The 22,471-nt window shown below is 40.0% G+C and overlaps 2 protein-coding genes across 2 annotated transcripts in view; one reads left to right on the forward strand and one right to left on the reverse strand.

Moving 5' to 3' along the window:
• The window catches only part of LOC105921678 (NLR family CARD domain-containing protein 3), a 1,041,521-nt gene that overhangs the window by 650,678 nt on the left and 368,372 nt on the right, over positions 1-22,471 (forward strand). The gene's annotated exons all lie outside the window — the stretch shown is intronic.
• Positions 1,549-2,381, reverse strand: LOC118557871 (gastrula zinc finger protein XlCGF7.1-like; the record flags this gene model as incomplete). The annotated part of the gene is made up of 1 exon (XM_036128350.1): positions 1,549-2,381. A coding segment is annotated over one exon (753 nt), but the record flags the coding sequence as incomplete, so codon positions are not given.

Consider the following 22,471-nt stretch of genomic DNA (forward strand, 5'->3'; position numbering starts at 1 on the left):
GCCAAATAAACTACAAAAGCTTAGAAGAGATCATTCAGCAGCTAAGTTCCTCCTCCTGTTGCTTTGATGTTCTACCCACAGTTTTCTTTAAGAAACTTTTGCCTGTCATAGCGTCCGATTTTGCTCTGATAATAAACACGTCCCTTCTCTCAGGTGTTTTCCCCCAGCCCCTAAAAACAGCAATTATCAAACCACTGCTGAAAAAGAACAATTTAGACAAACTACTACTCCAGAACTACAGGCCCATCTCAAACCTCCTTTATCAGTAATATTATTGAAAAAGCTGTGTTTCAACAATTAAACACCTTCTTAACAACGACCAGCCGCTTTGACGTTTTCCAGTCTGGCTTCCGTGCTCACCACAGTACAGAGACTGCCCTTATCAGGGTGTTTAATGACATCTATATAAATACAGACTGTGGAAAAACCACAGTGCTGGTTGTATCAGTAGTTAACTTTACATCAGAGATGACAAAAATCACATGTAGGGTTCCCCAAGGGTCCATCCTGTGTCCCCTCCTCTTCAATATCTACATGCTCCCCTTAGCTCAGATAATAAAAAAACAACATCAGCTACCATAACTATGCAGACGACACACAGCTCTACATCACCATGTCACCAGGTGACAATGAACCAGTTCAGGCACTGAGCAAATGCCTAGAAGAAATCAATACGTGGATGTGCCAAAACTTCCTTCAATTGAATAAAAACAAAACTGAAGTAATAATCTTTGGACCAATAGAGGAAAGATCAAAAGTTAGCACACAGCTTCAGCTGCTTCAGCTAAAAACCACGATCAGGCCCGAAACCTGGGTGTAGTGATGGACTCAGACCTGAACCTCCAAAAGCATCTAAAGACAATTACAAGGTCGGCTTTCTATCACCTGAAAAACTTTTCCTGGATTAATAGACTAATGTCTCAGCAGGATCTGGAAAAACTAATCCATGTGTTTATTTTTAGTCAAATTGATTACTGCAACGGTGTTTTCACAGGTCTGCCTAAAAAGTGGATCAGACAGCTGCAGCTGATCCAGAATGCTGCTGCCCGCGTCCTTACTAAGACTAAGAAACTAGAGCACATCACCCCAGTTCTAAAGTCCTTCCACTGGCTCCCTGTATCTCAGAGAGTAGACTTTAAAATACTTCTGTTAGTCTATAAATCCCTGAATTGCTTGGCACCTAAATAAATCACAGACTTGTCAGTGTATCAACCATCCAGACCACTAAATTCTTCTGATTCAAACCTAATCTGGTAAACAGCTAGTACTTGTATAGCACTTTAACTAGTCTTAACGACCCCAAAGCACTTCACAACTTGTAACAAGTTAACTTCCTATATTCTACCCATCTGGAACAAACTTCCAGGAGACTGTAAAAAGTGCTTGAAAGCTTGAGTTCTTTTAAATCAAAATTATAAACCCAGCTGCTTAGGATTGATTTTAAATGTTCTAGTTAAACTTTTAACTGAAACATCATGAATTTAATTTGTAGTCCAATTGTTTATAATATCATTAAAATTTACTCAGTTTCTCTTTTCCTACATTTTATTCCAACTTTTTGTTTACATTTTTATTTTGCTACATTTTAATCATGTAAATCATTTGCATTGTTCTTGTACTGAAACGTGCTATACAAATAAAGTTGCCTTGTCTTGCATTGCATGGTTCTTCGTGTGTCTATTTAAATGAGATTTGTTGTTAAATTTGTGTTTACATAGATCACAACAGAAAGGCTTCTGTCCTGTATGGATTCGCATGTGTTTGTTTAAATGTGATTTTTGACTAAATCTTTGTCCACATAAATCACAACAGAAAGGCTTCTGTCCTGTATGGATTCTCATGTGTGTGTTTAAATGTGATTTTTGACTAAATCTTTGTCCACATAGATCACAAAAGAAGGGCTTCTGTCCTTTATGGATTTTCAGGTGTGTGTTTAAATTTCCTTTTTGACTAAATCTTTGTCCACATAGATCACAACAGAAAGGCTTTTCTCCTGTATGGATTATCATGTGTGTGTTTAAATGTCCTTTTTGGCTAAATCTTTGTCCACATAGATCACAACAGAAAGACTTCCACCCTGTATGGATTCTCATGTGTCTGTTTAACGTTCCTCTTTCACTAAATCTTTGTCCACATACATCACAAAAGAAAGGCTTTTCTCCTGTATGGATTCTCATGTGTGTGTTTAAATGTGATTTTTGACTAAATCTTTGTCCACACAGATCACAACAGAAAGGCTTCTGTCCTGTATGGATTCTCACGTGTGTGTTTAAAGCTCCTTTTTCACTAAATCTTTGCCCACATAGGTCACAAGAGAAAGGCTTTTCTCCTGTATGGATTCTCATGTGTGTGTTTAAATGTCCTTTTTGGCTAAATCTTTGTCCACATAGGTCACAACAGAAAGGCTTCTGTCCTGTATGGATTCTCGCGTGTGTGTTTAAAGCTCCTTTTTCACTAAATCTTTGTCCACATAGACCACAACAGAAAGGCTTTTCTCCTGTATGGGTTCTCATGTGTGTGTTTAAATGTCCTTTTTTACAAAATCTTTGTCCACATACGTCACAAAAGAAAGGCTTCTGTCCTGTATGGATTCTCATGTGTGTGTTTAAATTTCCTTTTTGACTAAATCTTTGTCCACATAGGTGTGCGTTTAAAGAGGATTTTTTAATAAATGTTTTGCCACAGTCTTTGCAGCTAAGCTTTACTCCTGTGCGGCCTTTCCTACATGACTCCACATTTTTCTTCTCTGTAGAACATTTCTTATATCCACAGTCTGACAAGTGTTTAAGCTCAGAGAGAGGGTGCTCTACATCACTGTCCTCTTCATCCTTTTTACTGTCTTCAGACTCTGAAGAAATGGAAGCATCTCCACGATCTTGTATTCTGATGGATTCTTCTCCAATCTTTTCTGGAAGTACTCTGCCTTTAATTTGGTCTGGATAAACCTGTGAGAGCAGCAGAGACAAGATAAGAGATAAGATAGGCTTTAATGATCTCACATTGGAGAAATTCACTTGCCACATCGGCTCATTAGTCAATAATCAGAAGAAGGAGGTGCAAAGTAAGAAAGGTGAATCAGTTATATACAATGCATCTTCATATATACAGTGGATCAAAGAAAGAGAGAAAAATTAGAATAAAAATACAAAAAGAAATAGCAATGGGCAGATGATGTCTTATTTACATTCATGGTGATATATATACGCACACATATACATACATATATATACATACATACATACATACATACTGGGGTTGGACAATGAACCAGCTAACAGCTGCATTAGACGAGCTATCAGACGTTCAGGCGGCATCTGAAGCTCGACTTCAGCTGCGCAGGACTCCGCTCACAGCCTCGAGCCAAGCGTTGTTCGCTTTTCCTCACTTTGAAAATGAACAAACGTCAGATATAGAAACGACTCTTACCCTGCTGTTTAGCTCTCTTCACCCTCATCAATGACTCCATGTTATTTTAGGTCCTGTGTCACCATGGTCCCCTTGTCATTTATAGAATTTACTACATAAAAACAGCATCTGAAAATGCCGCCTTCTCTGCGCTCACTGTTGTTATTTCGCTCTGCAGCCACTCAGCAAGCATTATTTCTTCTTCTTGAGTTTATTGGCAGTTGGCAAACATCTTTTCAGTGCGCATTACTGCCACCAACTGGTGAGGAGTGTTCGTCAGCCAGCATTGACGACTGCCTGCAAGAGGTACACAGCTCCGCGACATAATTGTTTTCAATAGCTGAGCCGCATCAGATGCATCAAAGAGCTGCATGCGGCTCCGTAGCCGCGGGTTGCTGACCCCTGCTCTAGATACATCACAAAGACTTGCTGTCTTGGTCACAGATGCGCCAGCAAAGACGTGCACCAACAATTTGTCCTCTTTTGAACTCTGGTATGTCACCCATAATGTTGTGTGATATTTTGAGCAAAACTGTGCTCTTACCCTGCTAATTGGACCTTCACACTCTGCTCTTATTGGTTCAATGTGCAATTAATGAAGATTGGCCACCAGGCTGGTCCAATTTAGCCATGAAACCTCCCACACTAAAATGAGAGCTGTTTCAGTTTCATTGTCCAACCCCTGCATATATATATATTCATATTTAGGTACATACTGTACATCATCCAGACTCTTTATGGGAGGAGCAGAGACTGGAAACTTGATGGCATTAATCACCTCCTTCCCATTGAGCTGCTCTCCTGGCAGACTGATGTAGACTCCCTCCTGTTCCTCCTTGATGTGGGGGGGCTTTGGGTCATGCAGGTCAGCAGGAGGTCTGTGGTCTAAAGAAGCTTCTTCTTTAACAATCAGCTTCTGCTTAACATCTGCAGGAAACATTGAAACACATTGTGCACATTAGATAGAATTTGGATCTCAGCCTAAACTGAGGACCATTTTAATTAAGATATATTTAGGACATTTTGTTGGATTAAATTTTAGGACACAATATGACACGATATTGACCTTTTCAGCCATGCTTTTTAAAATAAAATTTTACGCTTTGTCAAATGTGCCTCTTTTGTCCATGTCCACCCATACGGCGCACCAGATTATAAGGCACATTAAATATTCTTCCCATGTGTGTAATATCACTCTGTCCCTTCACGTACACAGCTCTCTATATGTCTCCATTTCCTCTCTGTTGGGAGGAAAACGTAGTTGGACTACACTGCCCTGTTTCTAACATAAGGCCAAAATAAACGTAACTTTTATACTGAATTAAATGACTAGGTTTATTGTTACTAGTGCATACTCCAGGGGCGGGGCCGCCTTACATGCATGCACTTCTAGTTTAGGCATTGTAGTCAGGTAGTTTTGTTGACAGCTCAGGGGTTCGATAAGGTACCGTAATGCTCCGATTATCCATTGAGTGGAGCGGTTTTGTTACTAAACAAGGTCATACTTACACATTTTAACAGATTGTGTATTGGGATCCGTTTTGGTTGCCTTAGGATTGCGTCTCTGCTATTTGTGGATGAGGTGGTCCTATTGGCTTCATCAGGGCGTGATCTACAGCTCTCACTAGAGCGGTTCGCAGCCGGGTGCGAAGCGGCCTGGATGAGAATCAGTGGCTCCAAATCTGAGACCATGGTCTTGAACCGGTAAAGGGTAGAGTGCCTTCTCCGGTTTGGGGAGGATGTGTTACCCCTAGTGGAGGAGTTTAAGTACCTTGGGGTCTTGTTCACCAATGAGGGGAAGATGGAGAGGGAGAGCGACAGGCGGATTTGTGCGGCTTTTGCTGTGAAGCGGGCGCTGTACTGGTCCGTTGTGGTGAAGAGAGAGCTGAGCCAAAAGGCAAAGTTCTCGATTTACCGGTCGATCTACGTTCCTACCCTCATCTATGGTCATGAGCTTTGGGTCGTGACCAAAAGAACGAGATCCCGGATACAAGCGGCCGAAATGAGTTTTCTTCGTAATGTGTCTGGGCTCCCCCTTAGAGATAGGGTGAGGAGCTCAGTCATCAGGGGAGGACTCAGTGTAGAGCCGCTGCTCCACCACGTCGAGAGGAGGCAGTTGAGGTGGCTCGGAAATCTGGTTAGGATGCCTCCTGGACGCCTCCCTGGTGAGGTGTTCCGGGCACGTCCCACCGGGAGGAGGCCCAGGGGAAGACCCAGAACACACTGGAGGGACTACGTCTCTCCGCTGGCCTCTCTCCCCAGCCCCAAATGGCAGGGGAGAGGGACGTCTGGGTCTCCCTACTGAAGGTGCTACCCCCTTACCCCGGATAAGCGGAAGAGGATGGATTGATGGATAGATAAAATGTTTGCTCAATAAATATGTACTCATATATATATATATATATATATATATATATATATATATATATATATATATATATATATATATATATATATATATATATATATATATTAGGGCTGGGCAAGTTAACGCGTTAATTTCGCGTTAACTCGTTAGACTATTAACGGCGATATTTTCTTTAACGCGCGTTAACGCATGTTGATCACATGCTTTTATTTTGTGAAGGTCTGTTGCTGCGGTGTAGGGGTTTGAATCAGAACAGTAGGTGGCGATAATGCGCCAATAACCTCGCTGTCAGCCCAGCCTCAGATTCAAAGAGGAAGAAAGGTGCTGGCCGGAAAAAAACAAAGCCGACATGCGGAAGGCGGTGTTTCCCGCAGGTACCGCGAGCGAGCTTAGGCGAGGCGGTGAGTTGGCGGCCGGAACAAGTTTTGTGCGGAGCGGAGCGGAGGGGGGTCTGCATCGACGCCGTCGGTGAAGTCGCTTCTCGTTTCAAAGTATCCATGTATTTTTGCCTGTTTTCCCCCTGCCATTCACTATATGCGCGCGAGAAAGCAACAACAAAAAACCGCGTGTCAACGTCAAATAAACGCAAGCATATCGAGTTAGCAAGCATTTCAGTTTAAAGTTCTTCCAGCATGGAATATGACAGAAACAAGTTAGTTGGAACCACTGCCAAGTTAAACTTTGGTATTGAACATAAAATGGTAATGCTGCTCCCTGATGTTACCTCAGAAATTGCCTGTTTTTGGTAGATTTTTTCCCCATAAAGAGAATTCCCTGTCAGTGGCAATTAGCTTTAATTTATTATTATTGCTATTTTTTGTTTTACATGTTTAAGTTGAGCTTTACACTAAATATGTGTTACTGATAAGTGCTACAAATGTTACAACACTTTTGTTCATATGGCAGCAGAACATTAAAATAAAAGTGCTCTTTACACTACTTTTGAATTCATTCTTGGAGTTTGTAAATACAATGCGATTAATCGCGATTAATCGCGATTAATCAGTGCGATTAATCGCGATTAAATATTTTAATCGTTGCCCAGCCCTAATATATATATTAGGGCTGGGCAAGTTAACGCGTTAATTTCGCGTTAACTCATTAGACTATTAACGGCGATATTTTCTTTAACGCGCATTATTGCATGTTGCTCACATGCTTTTATTTTGTGAAAGTCTGTTGCTGCGGTGTAGGGGTTTGAATCAGAACAGTAGGTAGCGATAATGCGCCAATAACCTCGCTGTCAGCCCAGCCTCGTATTCAAAGAAGAAGAAAGGTGCTGGCCGGAAAAAAACAGCCGACATGCGGAAGGCGGTGTTTCCCGCAGGAATTTGCTTAGGCGAGGCGGTGAGTTGGCGAACGGAACAAGTTTTGTGCGGAGCAGGGTCTGCATCGACGCTGTCGGTGAAGTCGCTTCTCGTTTCAAAGTATCCATGTGTTTTTGCCTGTTTTTCCCTGCCATTCACTATATGCACGCGAGAAAGCAACAACAAAAAACCGCGTGTCAACGTCAAATAAACGCAAGCAACGCAAGCATATCGAGTTAGCAAGCATTTCAGTTTAAAGTTCTTCCAGCATCGAATATGACAGAAACAAGCTAGTTGTAACAACTGCCAAGTTAAACTTTAGTATTGAACATAAAATGGTAATGCTGCTCCCTGCTGTTACCTCAGAAATTGCCTGTTTTTGGTAGATTTTTCCCCATAAAGAGAATTCCCTGTCAGTGGCAAAAGGCTTTAATTTATTATTATTGCTATTTTTTGTTTTACATGTTTAAGTTGAGCTTTACACTAAATATGTGTTACTGATAAGTGCTACAAATGTTACAACACTTTTGTTCATATGGCAGCAGAACATTAAAATAAAAGTGCTCTTTACACTACTTTTGAATTCATTCTTGGAGTTTGTAAATACAATGCGATTAATCAGGCAAATTATGCGATTAATCGCGATTAAATATTTTAATCGTTGCCCAGCCCTAATATATATATATATATATATATATATATATATATATATATATATATATATATTAGGGCTGGGCAAGTTAACGCGTTAATTTCGCGTTAACTCATTAGACTATTAACGGCGATATTTTCTTTAACGCGCGTTAACGCATGTTGGTCACATGCTTTTATTTTGTGAAGGTCTGTTGCTGCGGTGTAGGGGTTTGAATCAGAACAGTAGGTGGCGATAATGCGCCAATAACCTCGCTGTCAGCCCAGCCTCAGATTCAAAGAGGAAGAAAGGTGCTGGCCGGAAAAAAACAAAGCCGACATGCGGAAGGCGGTGTTTCCCGCAGGTACCGCGAGCGAGCTTAGGCGAGGCGGTGAGTTGGCGGCCGGAACAAGTTTTGTGCGGAGCGGAGCGGAGGGGGGTCTGCATCGACGCCGTCGGTGAAGTCGCTTCTCGTTTCAAAGTATCCATGTATTTTTGCCTGTTTTCCCCCTGCCATTCACTATATGCGCGCGAGAAAGCAACAACAAAAAACCGCGTGTCAACGTCAAATAAACGCAAGCATATCGAGTTAGCAAGCATTTCAGTTTAAAGTTCTTCCAGCATGGAATATGACAGAAACAAGTTAGTTGGAACCACTGCCAAGTTAAACTTTGGTATTGAACATAAAATGGTAATGCTGCTCCCTGATGTTACCTCAGAAATTGCCTGTTTTTGGTAGATTTTTTCCCCATAAAGAGAATTCCCTGTCAGTGGCAATTAGCTTTAATTTATTATTATTGCTATTTTTTGTTTTACATGTTTAAGTTGAGCTTTACACTAAATATGTGTTACTGATAAGTGCTACAAATGTTACAACACTTTTGTTCATATGGCAGCAGAACATTAAAATAAAAGTGCTCTTTACACTACTTTTGAATTCATTCTTGGAGTTTGTAAATACAATGCGATTAATCGCGATTAATCGCGATTAATCAGTGCGATTAATCGCGATTAAATATTTTAATCGTTGCCCAGCCCTAATATATATATTAGGGCTGGGCAAGTTAACGCGTTAATTTCGCGTTAACTCATTAGACTATTAACGGCGATATTTTCTTTAACGCGCATTATTGCATGTTGCTCACATGCTTTTATTTTGTGAAAGTCTGTTGCTGCGGTGTAGGGGTTTGAATCAGAACAGTAGGTAGCGATAATGCGCCAATAACCTCGCTGTCAGCCCAGCCTCGTATTCAAAGAAGAAGAAAGGTGCTGGCCGGAAAAAAACAGCCGACATGCGGAAGGCGGTGTTTCCCGCAGGAATTTGCTTAGGCGAGGCGGTGAGTTGGCGAACGGAACAAGTTTTGTGCGGAGCAGGGTCTGCATCGACGCTGTCGGTGAAGTCGCTTCTCGTTTCAAAGTATCCATGTGTTTTTGCCTGTTTTTCCCTGCCATTCACTATATGCACGCGAGAAAGCAACAACAAAAAACCGCGTGTCAACGTCAAATAAACGCAAGCAACGCAAGCATATCGAGTTAGCAAGCATTTCAGTTTAAAGTTCTTCCAGCATCGAATATGACAGAAACAAGCTAGTTGTAACAACTGCCAAGTTAAACTTTAGTATTGAACATAAAATGGTAATGCTGCTCCCTGCTGTTACCTCAGAAATTGCCTGTTTTTGGTAGATTTTTCCCCATAAAGAGAATTCCCTGTCAGTGGCAAAAGGCTTTAATTTATTATTATTGCTATTTTTTGTTTTACATGTTTAAGTTGAGCTTTACACTAAATATGTGTTACTGATAAGTGCTACAAATGTTACAACACTTTTGTTCATATGGCAGCAGAACATTAAAATAAAAGTGCTCTTTACACTACTTTTGAATTCATTCTTGGAGTTTGTAAATACAATGCGATTAATCAGGCAAATTATGCGATTAATCGCGATTAAATATTTTAATCGTTGCCCAGCCCTAATATATATATATATATATATATATATATATATATATATATATATATATATATATATATATATATATATATATATATATATATATATATATATATATATATTAGGGCTGGGCAAGTTAACGCGTTAATTTCGCGTTAACTCATTAGACTATTAACGGCGATATTTTCTTTAACGCGCGTTAACGCATGTTGGTCACATGCTTTTATTTTGTGAAGGTCTGTTGCTGCGGTGTAGGGGTTTGAATCAGAACAGTAGGTGGCGATAATGCGCCAATAACCTCGCTGTCAGCCCAGCCTCAGATTCAAAGAGGAAGAAAGGTGCTGGCCGGAAAAAAACACAGCTGACATGCGGAAGGCGGTGTTTCCCGTAGGTACCGCGAGCGAGCTTAGGCGAGGCGAGGCGGTGAGTTGGCGGCCGGAACAAGTTTTGTGCGGAGCGGAGCGGGGGGGGTCTGCATCGACGCCGTCGGTGAAGTCGCTTCTCGTTTCAAAGTATCCATGTGTTTTTGCCTGTTTTTCCCCAGCCATTCACTATATGCGCGCGAGAAAGCAACAACAAAAAACCGCGTGTCAACGTCAAATAAACGCAAGCATATCGAGTTAGCAAGCATTTCAGTTTAAAGTTCTTCCAGTATGGAATATGACAGAAACAAGTTAGTTGGAACCACTGCCAAGTTAAACTTTGGTATTGAACATAAAATGGTAATGCTGCTCCCTGCTGTTACCTCAGAAATTGCCTGTTTTTGGTAGATTTTTTCCCCATAAAGAGAATTCCCTGTCAGTGGCAATAAGCTTTAATTTATTATTATTGCTATTTTTTGTTTTACATGTTTAAGTTGAGCTTTACACTAAATATGTGTTACTGATAAGTGCTACAAATGTTACAACACTTTTGTTCATATGGCAGCAGAACATTAAAATAAAAGTGCTCTTTACACTACTTTTGAATTCATTCTTGGAGTTTGTAAATACAATGCGATTAATCGCGATTAATCGCGATTAATCAGTGCGATTAATCGCGATTAAATATTTTAATCGTTGCCCAGCCCTAATATATATATATATATATATATATATATATATATATATATATATATATATATATATATATATATATATATATATATATATATATATATATATATATATATATATATATATATATAGTTTGAAAAATCTACACATATAGAATATTATATTACATCTTACAAGTTTACGGAACGTACTTAAATACAGTGCACAATGTGTTTTCGTACATGTTTATGTTGCTCCATGAAAATCCATTAAGGTTTTTGCCGAGTTTTGCTTGAATAAAAATGCTGAAAGTTCACTGCTCCTGCTAAATATTACACTGAGCAGAGCTGCCGACCGCCCCAAGATCGCGACTCAAATGTTGTCATCGGCCATAAGCGATAAAGCTTGATGCTGGGTCTACTCTTTAAAGAAAAGGGGTTATACATAAAGCATTATACTTTACTACACTTTTAACACGAGTTAAAGAGAGGTTGAGATTTGGGCTGTTTTCTTTTTTTTTTAGTTGAGCAGGTTTTACGTTGTGTTCAGGCTGCAAACTTTTGTCCCTTTTAAACCGGTTCCATTTTGCCAGGCTTGGATCCACTAGCTTTCTGAGCATTTTGATTATTGTTTTTTTCATTAGCAGTGTGGCTTTTTTCATGTCTGCTTAAGAATAAGGCCATTCGGAGCGGAAAAGGGACAAAGTAATGTGAACAGACTTTTTTCATTGATTGGCTAAGGACAAAGAAGGTTTTCGATGTAGAAATTAAAGGAAAAGTTACATTTAGACTGACGTCATTAATATTAAGGACCACCAAAAACTTCCGTGGGTCTATTGTCATACTCTCAGAACAGTAGCTAGAGCTGCAGTTAGTTCCTGCCTATTCCCTCAGCGCTGCCTCACAGGCAAAGGCAGCTGCCTCATCCTGAAAAACCTGCATGCAGTCAGAGCAAAGAGAGCAGAGAGGAGACCTGCTCTGTTTTCACACTGCAGATGCATAACATGCACAAAGCTGCCAGTGATTCGTCCCTGGATTACATAGCGGGATATAAATATAACGTAAATATAGTTTTAACATTCTCATATTTTTCTGACACTGTTGCACTAAAATAATTACCTGATTACCACACAGCTTGAATCACTTATTCACCTAGTTCAATGTGTGTGCCTCTAATTACTATCTTGCATGTAGAATTAAATGTATGCAGTGTGGATTCGGGCAATGTAAAAAAACATTTTTATACATTATTACATAAATTAATCTCTTCGTGTGTTGTATTTCAATAACATTTTAACAACAGTGATACAGGTTAATCTTTATAGTTTTGTCTGATTGGATGCCAATGAATCCAGTGAGTTTTGGCCTTTAGCTGCAACACAGGACAAACAAAGTAAATAAATCCTTACTGTTGATAGGAGCAGCAGTTAATGGAAAGCTGCTATCAGTCTCCTCCTTCACAAGGAGCTGCTCTCCTTCCTGATGGACCCCGGGTTCCTCCTGTTCCTCTTTTATGTGGAGGGGCTCTGACTCCTGCTGCTCCCCCTCAGAACTCTGTTCTTCAGGAGCCTCTTCTTTAACATCTGCAGCCAACACTGAAACACATTACATGCTTTATGAACAACTAGATCTTTACAATATTACAACAATGTCAACAGATGAGACTGAAACTGATCAAACGGCCAAAGTCATCATGTTGACTACCCCATCCCCATCTTATTGTAGCCGTGGCAACAATGGACAGATACAAGCACTAAAGTTTTACAACTTTTAGAAAATAATTAATTAGGTGTGTAAATATAGCAGTATTGCACAAATTAAACCTTCCCATAACTGAAAGCGCTAACGTGTAAAGGCTTAAGTGAGTATTGAATGTTGTTGTTTTTTTTTTTGGCAAGGTGAGACTCACATACACCTACAAACCCCCTCAATGTTAGCCTATCAAGATGCTGACCCCAAACTTTATTTGGTCCCTAACTTAGACTTGTGTAGCAAAACTAAGGACATTCACTGGGTATGTCCAAGTAATATATTTATCCGAGATTTTACCAATTACCTGTGTGGTCTATGGAACGAGTCCCCTGAACAAAACTGTCAGGCTAGACGGCTCTTCAAAGACGCAGGTGTGGAAACCAAAATTTAACGGGCAGGTAACAGGTGGCTTGTTAGCACCCCAGAGACAGAAGATCTGTTCTCTTATGAGCAGCATGACTCAGTTACAGACTAAAACTGCCCAACCAAACCATTTTCTGTTCCCTACCTCAAGGTGCAGCAGTCCACATCGGAAATATGTTTCTGCATCACCTTGACAATGCCAAATTTGATTCAGAGATTGAAATAATAGATTTCTTTAAAGGATACAATTTCAAGACTGAAAGACAGCATTTACTTGCAGGCACCAAGCTGTTTATATTCAGTCTCACACTATCATAGTTGAGCTCAGTCCCTTTGCCTCGCTTCCCTAGAGCTAGAGATTGGACCAACAAGGCAAGGCAAAGCAAATTTATTTGTGTAGCACAATTCAGTAAAGAGACGAAGCAAAGTGCTTTACATGATTAAAATACAGGAAAATAAAACAGAATATAAGTAGGAATAAAACGTAGAAAAAAAATAGAACATCAATAAACAGTTGGACTAAAAAAGTTGAATTAATGCTGTTTCAGTAGAACAGTTAAACTAGAACAGTCAAAAGCAGTCCTAAACAAATGTGTTTTTAATCTTGATTTAAAAGAACTCAGCACTTTTACAGTTTTCTGGATGTTTGTTCCAGATAAGTGGAGCACAGGAACTAAATGCTGCTTCTCCTTGTTTAGTTCTGGTTCTAGGTATGCAGAGAAGGCTGGAGCCAGAAGACTAAAATAAGTATTTTAAAGTCTGTTCTCTAAGATATAGGGAGCCAGTGTAAGGACTTTAGAACTGGGGTGATGTTCTCTACTTTCTTAGTCTTAGTGAGGACGCGGGCAGCAGCGTTCTGGATCAGCTGCAGCTGTCTGATCCACTTTTTAGGCAGACCTGTGAAAACACTGTTGCAGTAATCAATTCGACTAAAAATAAACGCATGGATTAGTTTTTCCAGATCCTGCTGAGACATCAGTCCTTTAATCCTGGAAATGTTCTACAGCCGAAAGCCAATCTTTTAATTGTCTTTAGATGCTTTTGGAGGTTCAGGTCTGAGTCCATCACTACTCCCAGATTTCTGACCTGATCAGTGATTTTTAGCTGAAGCGACTGAAGCTGTGTGCTAACCTTTGATCTCTCCTCTATTGGTCCAAATGTTATTACTTCTGTTTTGTTTTTATTCAATTGAAGAAAATTTTGGCACATTTCCATGCATTGATTTCTTCTAGGCATTTACTCAGTGCCTGAACTGGTTCATTGTCACCTGGTGACATGGTGATGTAGAGCTGTGTGTCATCTGCATAGTTATGGTAGCTGATGTTGTTATTTTATTATCTGAGCTAGAGGGAGCATGTAGATGTTGAAAAGGAGGGGACCCAGAATGGACCCTTGGGGAACCCCACATGTGATTTTTGTCATTTCTGATCTAAAGTTACCTACTGATTCAAAACAGTCCCTGTCCTTTAAGTAAGATTTAAACCACTTGAGAGCTGTACCAGAGAGGCCAACCCAGTTTTCCAGGCATTCTAATAGAATGGAGTGATCGACAGTATCAAATGCTGCACTGAGGTCCAACAGAACCAGCACGGTGGTTCTTCCACAGTCTGTATTTATATGGATGTCATTAAACACCTTGATAAGGGCGGTCTCTGTACTGTGGTGAGCACGGTAGTATGACTGGAAAACGTTAAAGCGGCTGGTCGTTGTTAAGAAGGTGTTTAATTGTTGAAACAGCTTTTTCAATAATCTTACTGATAAAGGGGAGGTTTGAGATGGGCCTGTAGTTCTGGAGTAGTACATTGTCTAAATTGTTCTTTTTCAGCAGTGGTTTGATAATTGCTGTTTTTAGGGACTGGGGGAAAACACCTGACAGAAGGGACGTGTTTATTATCTGAGTCAAATCAGACGCTATGACAGGCAAAACTTTCTTAAAGAAAGCTATGGGTAGAACATCAAGGCAGCAGGAGGAGGAACTTAGCTGCTGAATGATCTGCTCTAAGCTTTTATGGTTTATTTGGCTGAATTGGGACATTTTGTCAAGATAAGTTCCTGCTGGATACAGCTTTGGTTCTGGTGTTGATATGGAAGTACAAGCTGATCTTCTAATTTTTAGAATTTTCCCAGTAAAGAAGTTAGCAAATTCATTGCAGGCCCTGGTGGGGTGGAGTTCGGAAGTCACGGACACAGGAGGATTTGTTAACCTTTCGACTGTGGAAAATAAGACACAAGCATTATTAATGTTTTTCTCAGAGAAGAAAGATTCTCTTGCATTTTTCAATTGTAAGTTATATCGGTAAAGTCTGTCTTTATAGATGTCATAGTGAACCTGCAGTCTGTTCTGTCTCCATCTGCGTTCAGCTTTTCGACACTCCTTTTTTCACCTCTAACTGCTGGAGCATTTCTCCAAGGAGATTTTTTCTTCCCAGAAAAAAACTTTCACTTTAACTGGAGCAATGCAGTCAATGATGTATGAGACTTTACAATGAAAGTTATCTACTAGCTTATCTACTGAGTTGCAGCCCAAGGTTGAAGTATCAGATTAAGCTTGAATAAAAGTTTCCGTGGCATTGTCCTTAAAGATGCGTTTTCTTATGATGTCTGTTTGGCTAAATGAGTCACTGGAAATTATGCTTTCAAAGGTAACAGAAAAGTGATCAGATAGAGCAACATCAGTTACATTGACCTTAGAAATCTTTAGACCTTTAGTGATGATCAAGTCTAAAATATGTCCCTGTTTGTGTGCTGGCTGTGTTATGCCATGATAACGCCATGATGAATAATTGATCTCAGATTGAATTTTGAGAGTGGAAGACTTTAACAAAGAAATTCCACTCTGGCTGCAACATGAGACCCTCACAGCTTAACTGGGGGGGGGGGGGGGGGGGGGGGGGGGGGGGGGGGGGGGGGGGCATTGTGACTGGAAGCCTGCAGGAGCCATGCATGGGGCCTCGAACAGGCCACGAGCTGAGTGAGAATGAGCCTTTCTGAAACTCAGTTCCTCCCTGGCATAGGGAGAAACTGCCAGCCGATTCAAAGAGAAGTCTCTCACTTCTGCTTAAAACAGATGCCGAAGTGAAAAAATCATTAGTGTGAAGTTAAAAGGTGTTTTGGGAAATGTTTTGTGAACCGTTGGACACATGGTGTTTAGAACAAAAGGGCTAACCGGTAGCTTGCGCTAGCCAAACTGCTATTAGCCTTGCTAACATCCGGTTTTGGACAGTTCAAAAGAAGTTCGTTTTAAAGCGTAAAGCGTAACTGTTCTGCTCCGCCATCCTTCGACAGTGTCATGAGCCTTATCCACGCATTACTATCGAATATTAATGTTGGTAAAGGCAATTTTGATAACTTTACGTTGTAACCTCTTAGCCACAGATTCGCTACAGCGACCCCTAGCGCCCAGAGGTAGAATCGCATAAACAAAGGCAACCAATTTTGAATTAAAAGATTTTACAGGACAAATCGGTCCTCAGAATTTTATTTCAACAAATAATGTTTTGTTTAACTTGGGCTTTGCATTGTGAATGGATTGAAATACATGCCAAATGTTTTTAACTCCATTCCATGCTTTTGGAATCAGATCTGCAGTGAACCAGGATTCAGTGAAGTATTCTGATGATGATCAACCACTTTGTTTTGTCTTTTGTTTTTTGCATGTAAATAGTTCCTTAGCTTAGCTTCTTTTTATCTTCATTTTGCTTAGTATTTTAGTTAGGTTTCACTAGCCTAGTAGAGAGGATTTATTAATCTAAATATTGTGTTAATTCAGGTAAACAGCATTACATACTGATGTTCTCTGGATGTTCATTTTATTTCTGTTATTAAATTCTTGAACTTGAAAAGAAGTTGTCACTCCTTTATTCTATGTGTGTGCAGGTTTTGCTGTTAAAAGATCGCTAGTGCTCGAATTCATCCCTTTCAACCATTGTCTTGATATCATCTTAAGAGCTGATCATCACCAGACAATACTTAACAGACAGAGAGTTATTTATGAAACATTAAATAACTTTGAACAGTGTATAATTGCACAACAGCTCTTTGACATGCAAAGTTAAACCAAAGTTTCTAAGTGTGTCACACAGTTATTTTGCACTTCTGTCTTCAGGGTTGTCAACGTGAAAGTTGAAGTCTCCCACAATAATTAAACAGTCATAATCAACACATGTCACAGACAGGAGGTCACTAAAATCATTAAAAAAAGTTTGATGTGGACTTAGGAGGCCTGTAAACATTCAAAAAACATTGTTCGAACAGGGCTCTTTACCTGGAGAGCCAAATGTTCAAAAGAGTCAAATTTTCCCAAAAACACCTTTTTACACTTTAGTGAATAATTGAATAATGTCGCCACTCCTCCACCTTTCCTTTGCTGTCTGCTCTCACAAAGAAAATTGTAGTTTGGAGGAGTCGACGGCAACATAATATGTGCTTCATTAAGTTCATGTAACCATGTTTCTGTTAAAACATAAGCTCAAGATTATTGTCAATAATAAAAGTTATTAATTAAAAGGGATTTTTCTGACAGATCTAATGTTTAACAAACCCAGTTTATATGACTTAGAGGTTGATGATGTCTCTGTGGCAGGTTGCATCTGACAGTTTATGACTTTTAAGTATTTGTTCATGTTTATCCTTTTGTTTTTCTTATTTCTGCCACGTATCATCACAGATATTCCATAATCTCCGGCAAAAAGCCCAAACTGATGCTGGAAACTGTCATGACTGATAAACATGCGGCCAGGGCCTGATCTGTATCACAGCGAAGCTATCTGGAGGTCCTCAGCACCAGAATATTCTGTGATACGTAGAGGGAGGCGGGGGTTGCTGGTGCCTATCTCCAGCATTCACTGGGCGAGAGGCGGGGTTCACCTGGACAGGTCGCCAGTCTGTCGCAGGGCAATACAGAGAGACAAACAGGACAAACAACCATTCACACACACACTCACACCTAAGGACAATTTGGAGAAGCCAATTAACCTAACAGTCATGTTTTTGGTCTGTGGGAGGAAGCCGGAGTACCTGGAGAGAACCCACGCATGCACAGGGAGAACAAAGCAAACTCCATGCAGAAAGACCCAGGGGTGTACTCGAACCCAGGACCTTCTTGCTGCAAGGCAACAGCGCTACCCACTGCGGCACTGTGCAGCCCCACTGCGGCACTGTGCAGCCCCTGGGATGGGATGAATCATCATGTATTTCTGACGTAGCCTCTTTCTGTGTCATCTTTCTGGCCATCTTTATCTTGGCTTGTTCGGGCTGTACTGGGCTTATCATTTGCTTTGGCACTGGTTGAGCTTTGTTTTCGGACAAAGCTGATGGTGCATGGTTCACAGAATAGAAGATGTTTGAAATCAGCTGTTTTGCACCGGACCTATTTAGAGAGAAACCATCTCTGTTGAACAGATGTCTCCTCTCCCAAAATATGTTAAAGTTGTCTATGAATGTTACATTTGTTTGTTTGCATGTTTTTTCCAGCCATTTGTTTAGCAACAATAACTCTGGAAAAAAATCTCATCTCCACAATTAATGGGAACTTGAGGGCCGCTGAGAAACACCTTGACATTAAGGCCATCAACTAGATTTAGTAGACAAATGTAATCTTCTTTCAATACTTCTGATTTTCTCTGGAAGGCGTCACCAAGGGCTACAGCTTGTATTATGAGTTATTTCAAGGTCGGGCAATCATTCAAGATCCTTGGAAGGATGTCTGATATATCAGACACCAGGCCACAGCTCAAATGGTTGTTGTTTTTGTTGTTACAGAAATGTTTAATCCCACTTACAGATCCATTCCATAATATCAGGGTCCTTGGCCCTGTGGCATGTCTTTTCTCTGGTAGCTTAGTGTTGACATACCTCTGAATGTTGTCATGATCCTCCTGGGTCACATTTTGGAGCGGAGCAAATCTGTTTCGTAACGGAATTCCAATATTTCCAGCAGGCTTACTCTTATCATTTGTTGTGGGAACAGCCCGCTGTTGTTTCCCTTGTCCTAGGACAGTTCTCTGTAGTATCTGCCAGTTTCCTTTGTCTAGTAGTGGGGTTTGTTGATCCTTGTGCTATATAAATTTGCCTTTCCTTTGGTCTTGCACCCAGAGTGGTCCAGGGATTCTCATTTTCCTCAGGGAGCCATTTGTTCAATGGGTTGCTGGGCTGGTGGTCGCCGTTTGGAGTCACAGGCAGGGTTGTTTCATTTCCATACGCGCCCTTTACATCATAATTCAGTTCGAGTCGGCATGTCTTCTGTTCTATAACAGCGATCTTCTGTAGAAGCGTGTCAAAGTCCACTGTGGTCAGGGTAGGCATCTTTCCAAAATCAAAATAAATAAAAGAAAAGAAATAAAATAACTAAATCCAACTTTCTGTGGTTTTGGCTAAGATATAAAAAGGAGATAAAAAGTAAAAAAGCAAAAGGCAGGAAAATGCAAGCAAGCAGGGAGCAGAGAAAAAAGCGTCCGAGTAGGCAGAGAGGCAGAGCTACTCAGGTTATGACCATTACTGTGGTTCTCCTTGTATTTGGATGGGTCAATACCACCAGCATCCCACTCTTCAAATTCCATTATGACTTGACAACTCCTAGCATGCAACACAGTTGGGACGACCCCCAATGGAAACCCTGATCTCTCGTCACCATGGAGATAACCCTAGGGATAAGGACTGGCTGAAGATAAAAGGCACACTGGACAAGGGTTCTTTCTTCTTTGTGCAGAGCCGCTGTGTGAAGTCACACTAATTGATTACTTATCGTTAGCCGGGTGCCACCTTGAAGCCCAACCAGAATTAGTTAGAAGCTAACAGTGCAGGAACTAACTCTGCTAGCGGCTAGTTTTGGCATTCCCCATATCAGACTCGGGCCTGTTTTGGTATACCAGCTTTGCTACCTCAGGATTATTTAGCCAGTATTCTTTCAACGCTGTTACCTCAAAGTGCTGACATGTTGATTGTGTGACACACCATAAAGTGGGAGATTTTAATGATCTTTGTTTATATAGTTGAGAAAAACTGTTTAAGAGTAAAAGGCACCACCTAAACTACGAGTATGGCAATGTATTATATACGTGAGTTTTTTTTGTTAAACTGAACTTGACCGAAATACTGTGTCAAATTAAAAAGAAAAAAAACAAAGGAACCAAAATGTAGACAGCGGTTCACCAGGGACTCTAGAGTGAGGAGCACCGCCCCTCGCCCGTCATACAGGGCTTGGGGAAGAAGACAGCAATCGTTCTTTCATTCACTGAAACTATCTATGTTTACAGGTTAGTAATGTGCTAACATAAGTTGGTGAAAACTGTCTCCCCTAAAATGTAGAATAAGTTAAATGGGTACTAATGTCGCAATCACATGCTTAGACTCTCACGGAAAAGGAGTGAATTTCTATCATATTTGCAGTTAGCAAGATTTAGCTACAACGGTCGGAGGGCAGCCATTTTAGAGGCTACGTCACGTATAAGCCGTTTCACCCTGCAATCTAACTTTATTAAGGTTATGATGGAATCCTGATGATGTAATGTGCTGTTATCTGAAAAAAAGAAAAAAGTGTTTGAGATACAGAAGTACTAAGGTTATTCCTAGTTACTAGTAATTAGTTATCATTAGAGTTTCAAATATTCAAGATGGACATTGTGCTTTTTCCCCTACTGTGTAATTCTACTTTACAGTCAGTCATGTAGTGATTCAACGCTTATGAGAGCTTAAAGTAGATTCGGTCATTCAAAGATGTCTATATTAAATTATATAACCAATAACATGATTAAGTTTTTCAGAAATTAATACAATTCAAGGAAAATTAGTAAATGTCATATTTTAATGCACTTGAGAAATTGCTGATTTTTATGTGAATCTGTGAGATTTAAACTTATGATTGAAATGTTTTGATTTGGCTTGCTGATGATGCCTCAGCTGGTGTGAGCTGATGTTGTTTATTGAAGTGAAAAGTATCTGGTTGTTTTAGAGCAATGAAAAGACACTTGGACATGATTGTAAAAGAAAAGAGGAAAGAATGTTATTGTATAATTTCCTTATTTTGTCAATTTCTAATAAAGATACAGAGCTTAGGGAAGAAGACGGTGGTCGTTCCTTCATTCACTGAAACTATCTATGTTTACAGTTTCAGGCTTTGTACTCTAAAAGAAATGATTCTGCTTAGTATTTTACTAAGCAGAATAATTACTTTAACAGCAAACTATCAATTTGATAAATAACTGGCAAAACGTATATTTTTGTGATTATTTTGAGTCAGAATTTGAATGGTCTCTAAGAGTTACCTTATTGTCTCCTTTTCAGTTAATAACTGAATAGACAGACATTTTCATTAGTTTGTGATGGAGTAATCATTAAAACTCCAACTGCAATTATAATTAGTTGCAAAAAGTAGTTAAAATGTTGTCAACAAGTAAACGCCTCTATGCTTATTTTCATATGTCCTAGAAAAATGTAATGTGCTTTGATTGCCGCTAATCACCAAAAGTCTTTTTGTTGAAAACATAAATCCAACTTCCTGAGCCCATCCTTGGAAACAGATGGCTGCTTTATTCTTGGAAAACACAGTTTTGTTGCTAGATGGACCCGATGAACTGATCAAAAGAACATTCAAAATTTAAAGAGATTTTCATTCAATCTACAAGTAGTAAGGATGAATGGCAGGTAGCCTTCAAAATATAACCATGTATAAAGACACATGATGGGACAGAAACAACGATAAGAGCAAGACAGAGAGACAGAAGATGGCAGCTCGTATAAAATTGTATTCTGTAAGATTTATGGAAAGCTGAGTGGAAGCCGCCCCCACACACACAGAAATAATTTGTAGGGGAAACACTAAATTGCTTATATTGTTCTCAGATAGCTGTCTACATCATGTTAATTCATAATGAGTTGATGAGGCACTACTACCATATTAATTTCATATTAAGCTTTGTATGCTATGGAAATATTGCACATTCCATCATCGTGTGTTATGTAAATAGGCTGGAGCTTATACTTCCACTATCAAATAATGTTTATCTTTCCTTGGTCAATATTAACTCTGATATTTTACTAGTATCTTCTACTCTTGGTATTTCTTTAGAACAAAGTTCAGATTTGACTAATTTGCTCTTTTTTGCCTTACTGATATACGGTGTAACTGTCTGTGTGTTTGTCACCATTGTGAGACGATGAAGGAATTCTTGGTCTTATTTATTTCTGTCTGCGCCTCTCGCCCAGTGAATGCTGGAGATAGGCACCAGCAACCTCCGTGACCCCATGAGGGATTAAGCGGGTCAGAAAATGGATGGATGGATGGATGGATTTATTTCTGTGTGTAGTCTAAATCCATTTAAATTTTGGCAGCATTGGACCTCCATAGCCAACACCCAGAAGAAAACCGACAAACATCTTTCTAAACAAGATAAACAAAAAAGTGATGTTTGGAGGAACGTTACCAGGCAGACAGAAAATAAGAACTTGATGCTGAATGTTGCTACATGCTAAACTAGCATTAGCACCTCCTATGCTACATGCTAAACTAGCATTAGCACCTCCTGTGCAGAGCTGCAGGCTTAGCCAGTTTTCTGGGGGAAACCCTGCAACGAGTTGTGATGAAGAGGAGGAATCCATCAGCTGCTGAAAACGGCTCCTAAACTTTAGCTCCATCCACACAGTTAGCATGAAGAAGGAAATCTCCAA

This window comes from Fundulus heteroclitus, chromosome 24 (assembly GCF_011125445.2).
Source record: "Fundulus heteroclitus isolate FHET01 chromosome 24, MU-UCD_Fhet_4.1, whole genome shotgun sequence".
In the NCBI taxonomy this organism is placed as follows: Eukaryota; Metazoa; Chordata; class Actinopteri; order Cyprinodontiformes; family Fundulidae; genus Fundulus; species Fundulus heteroclitus.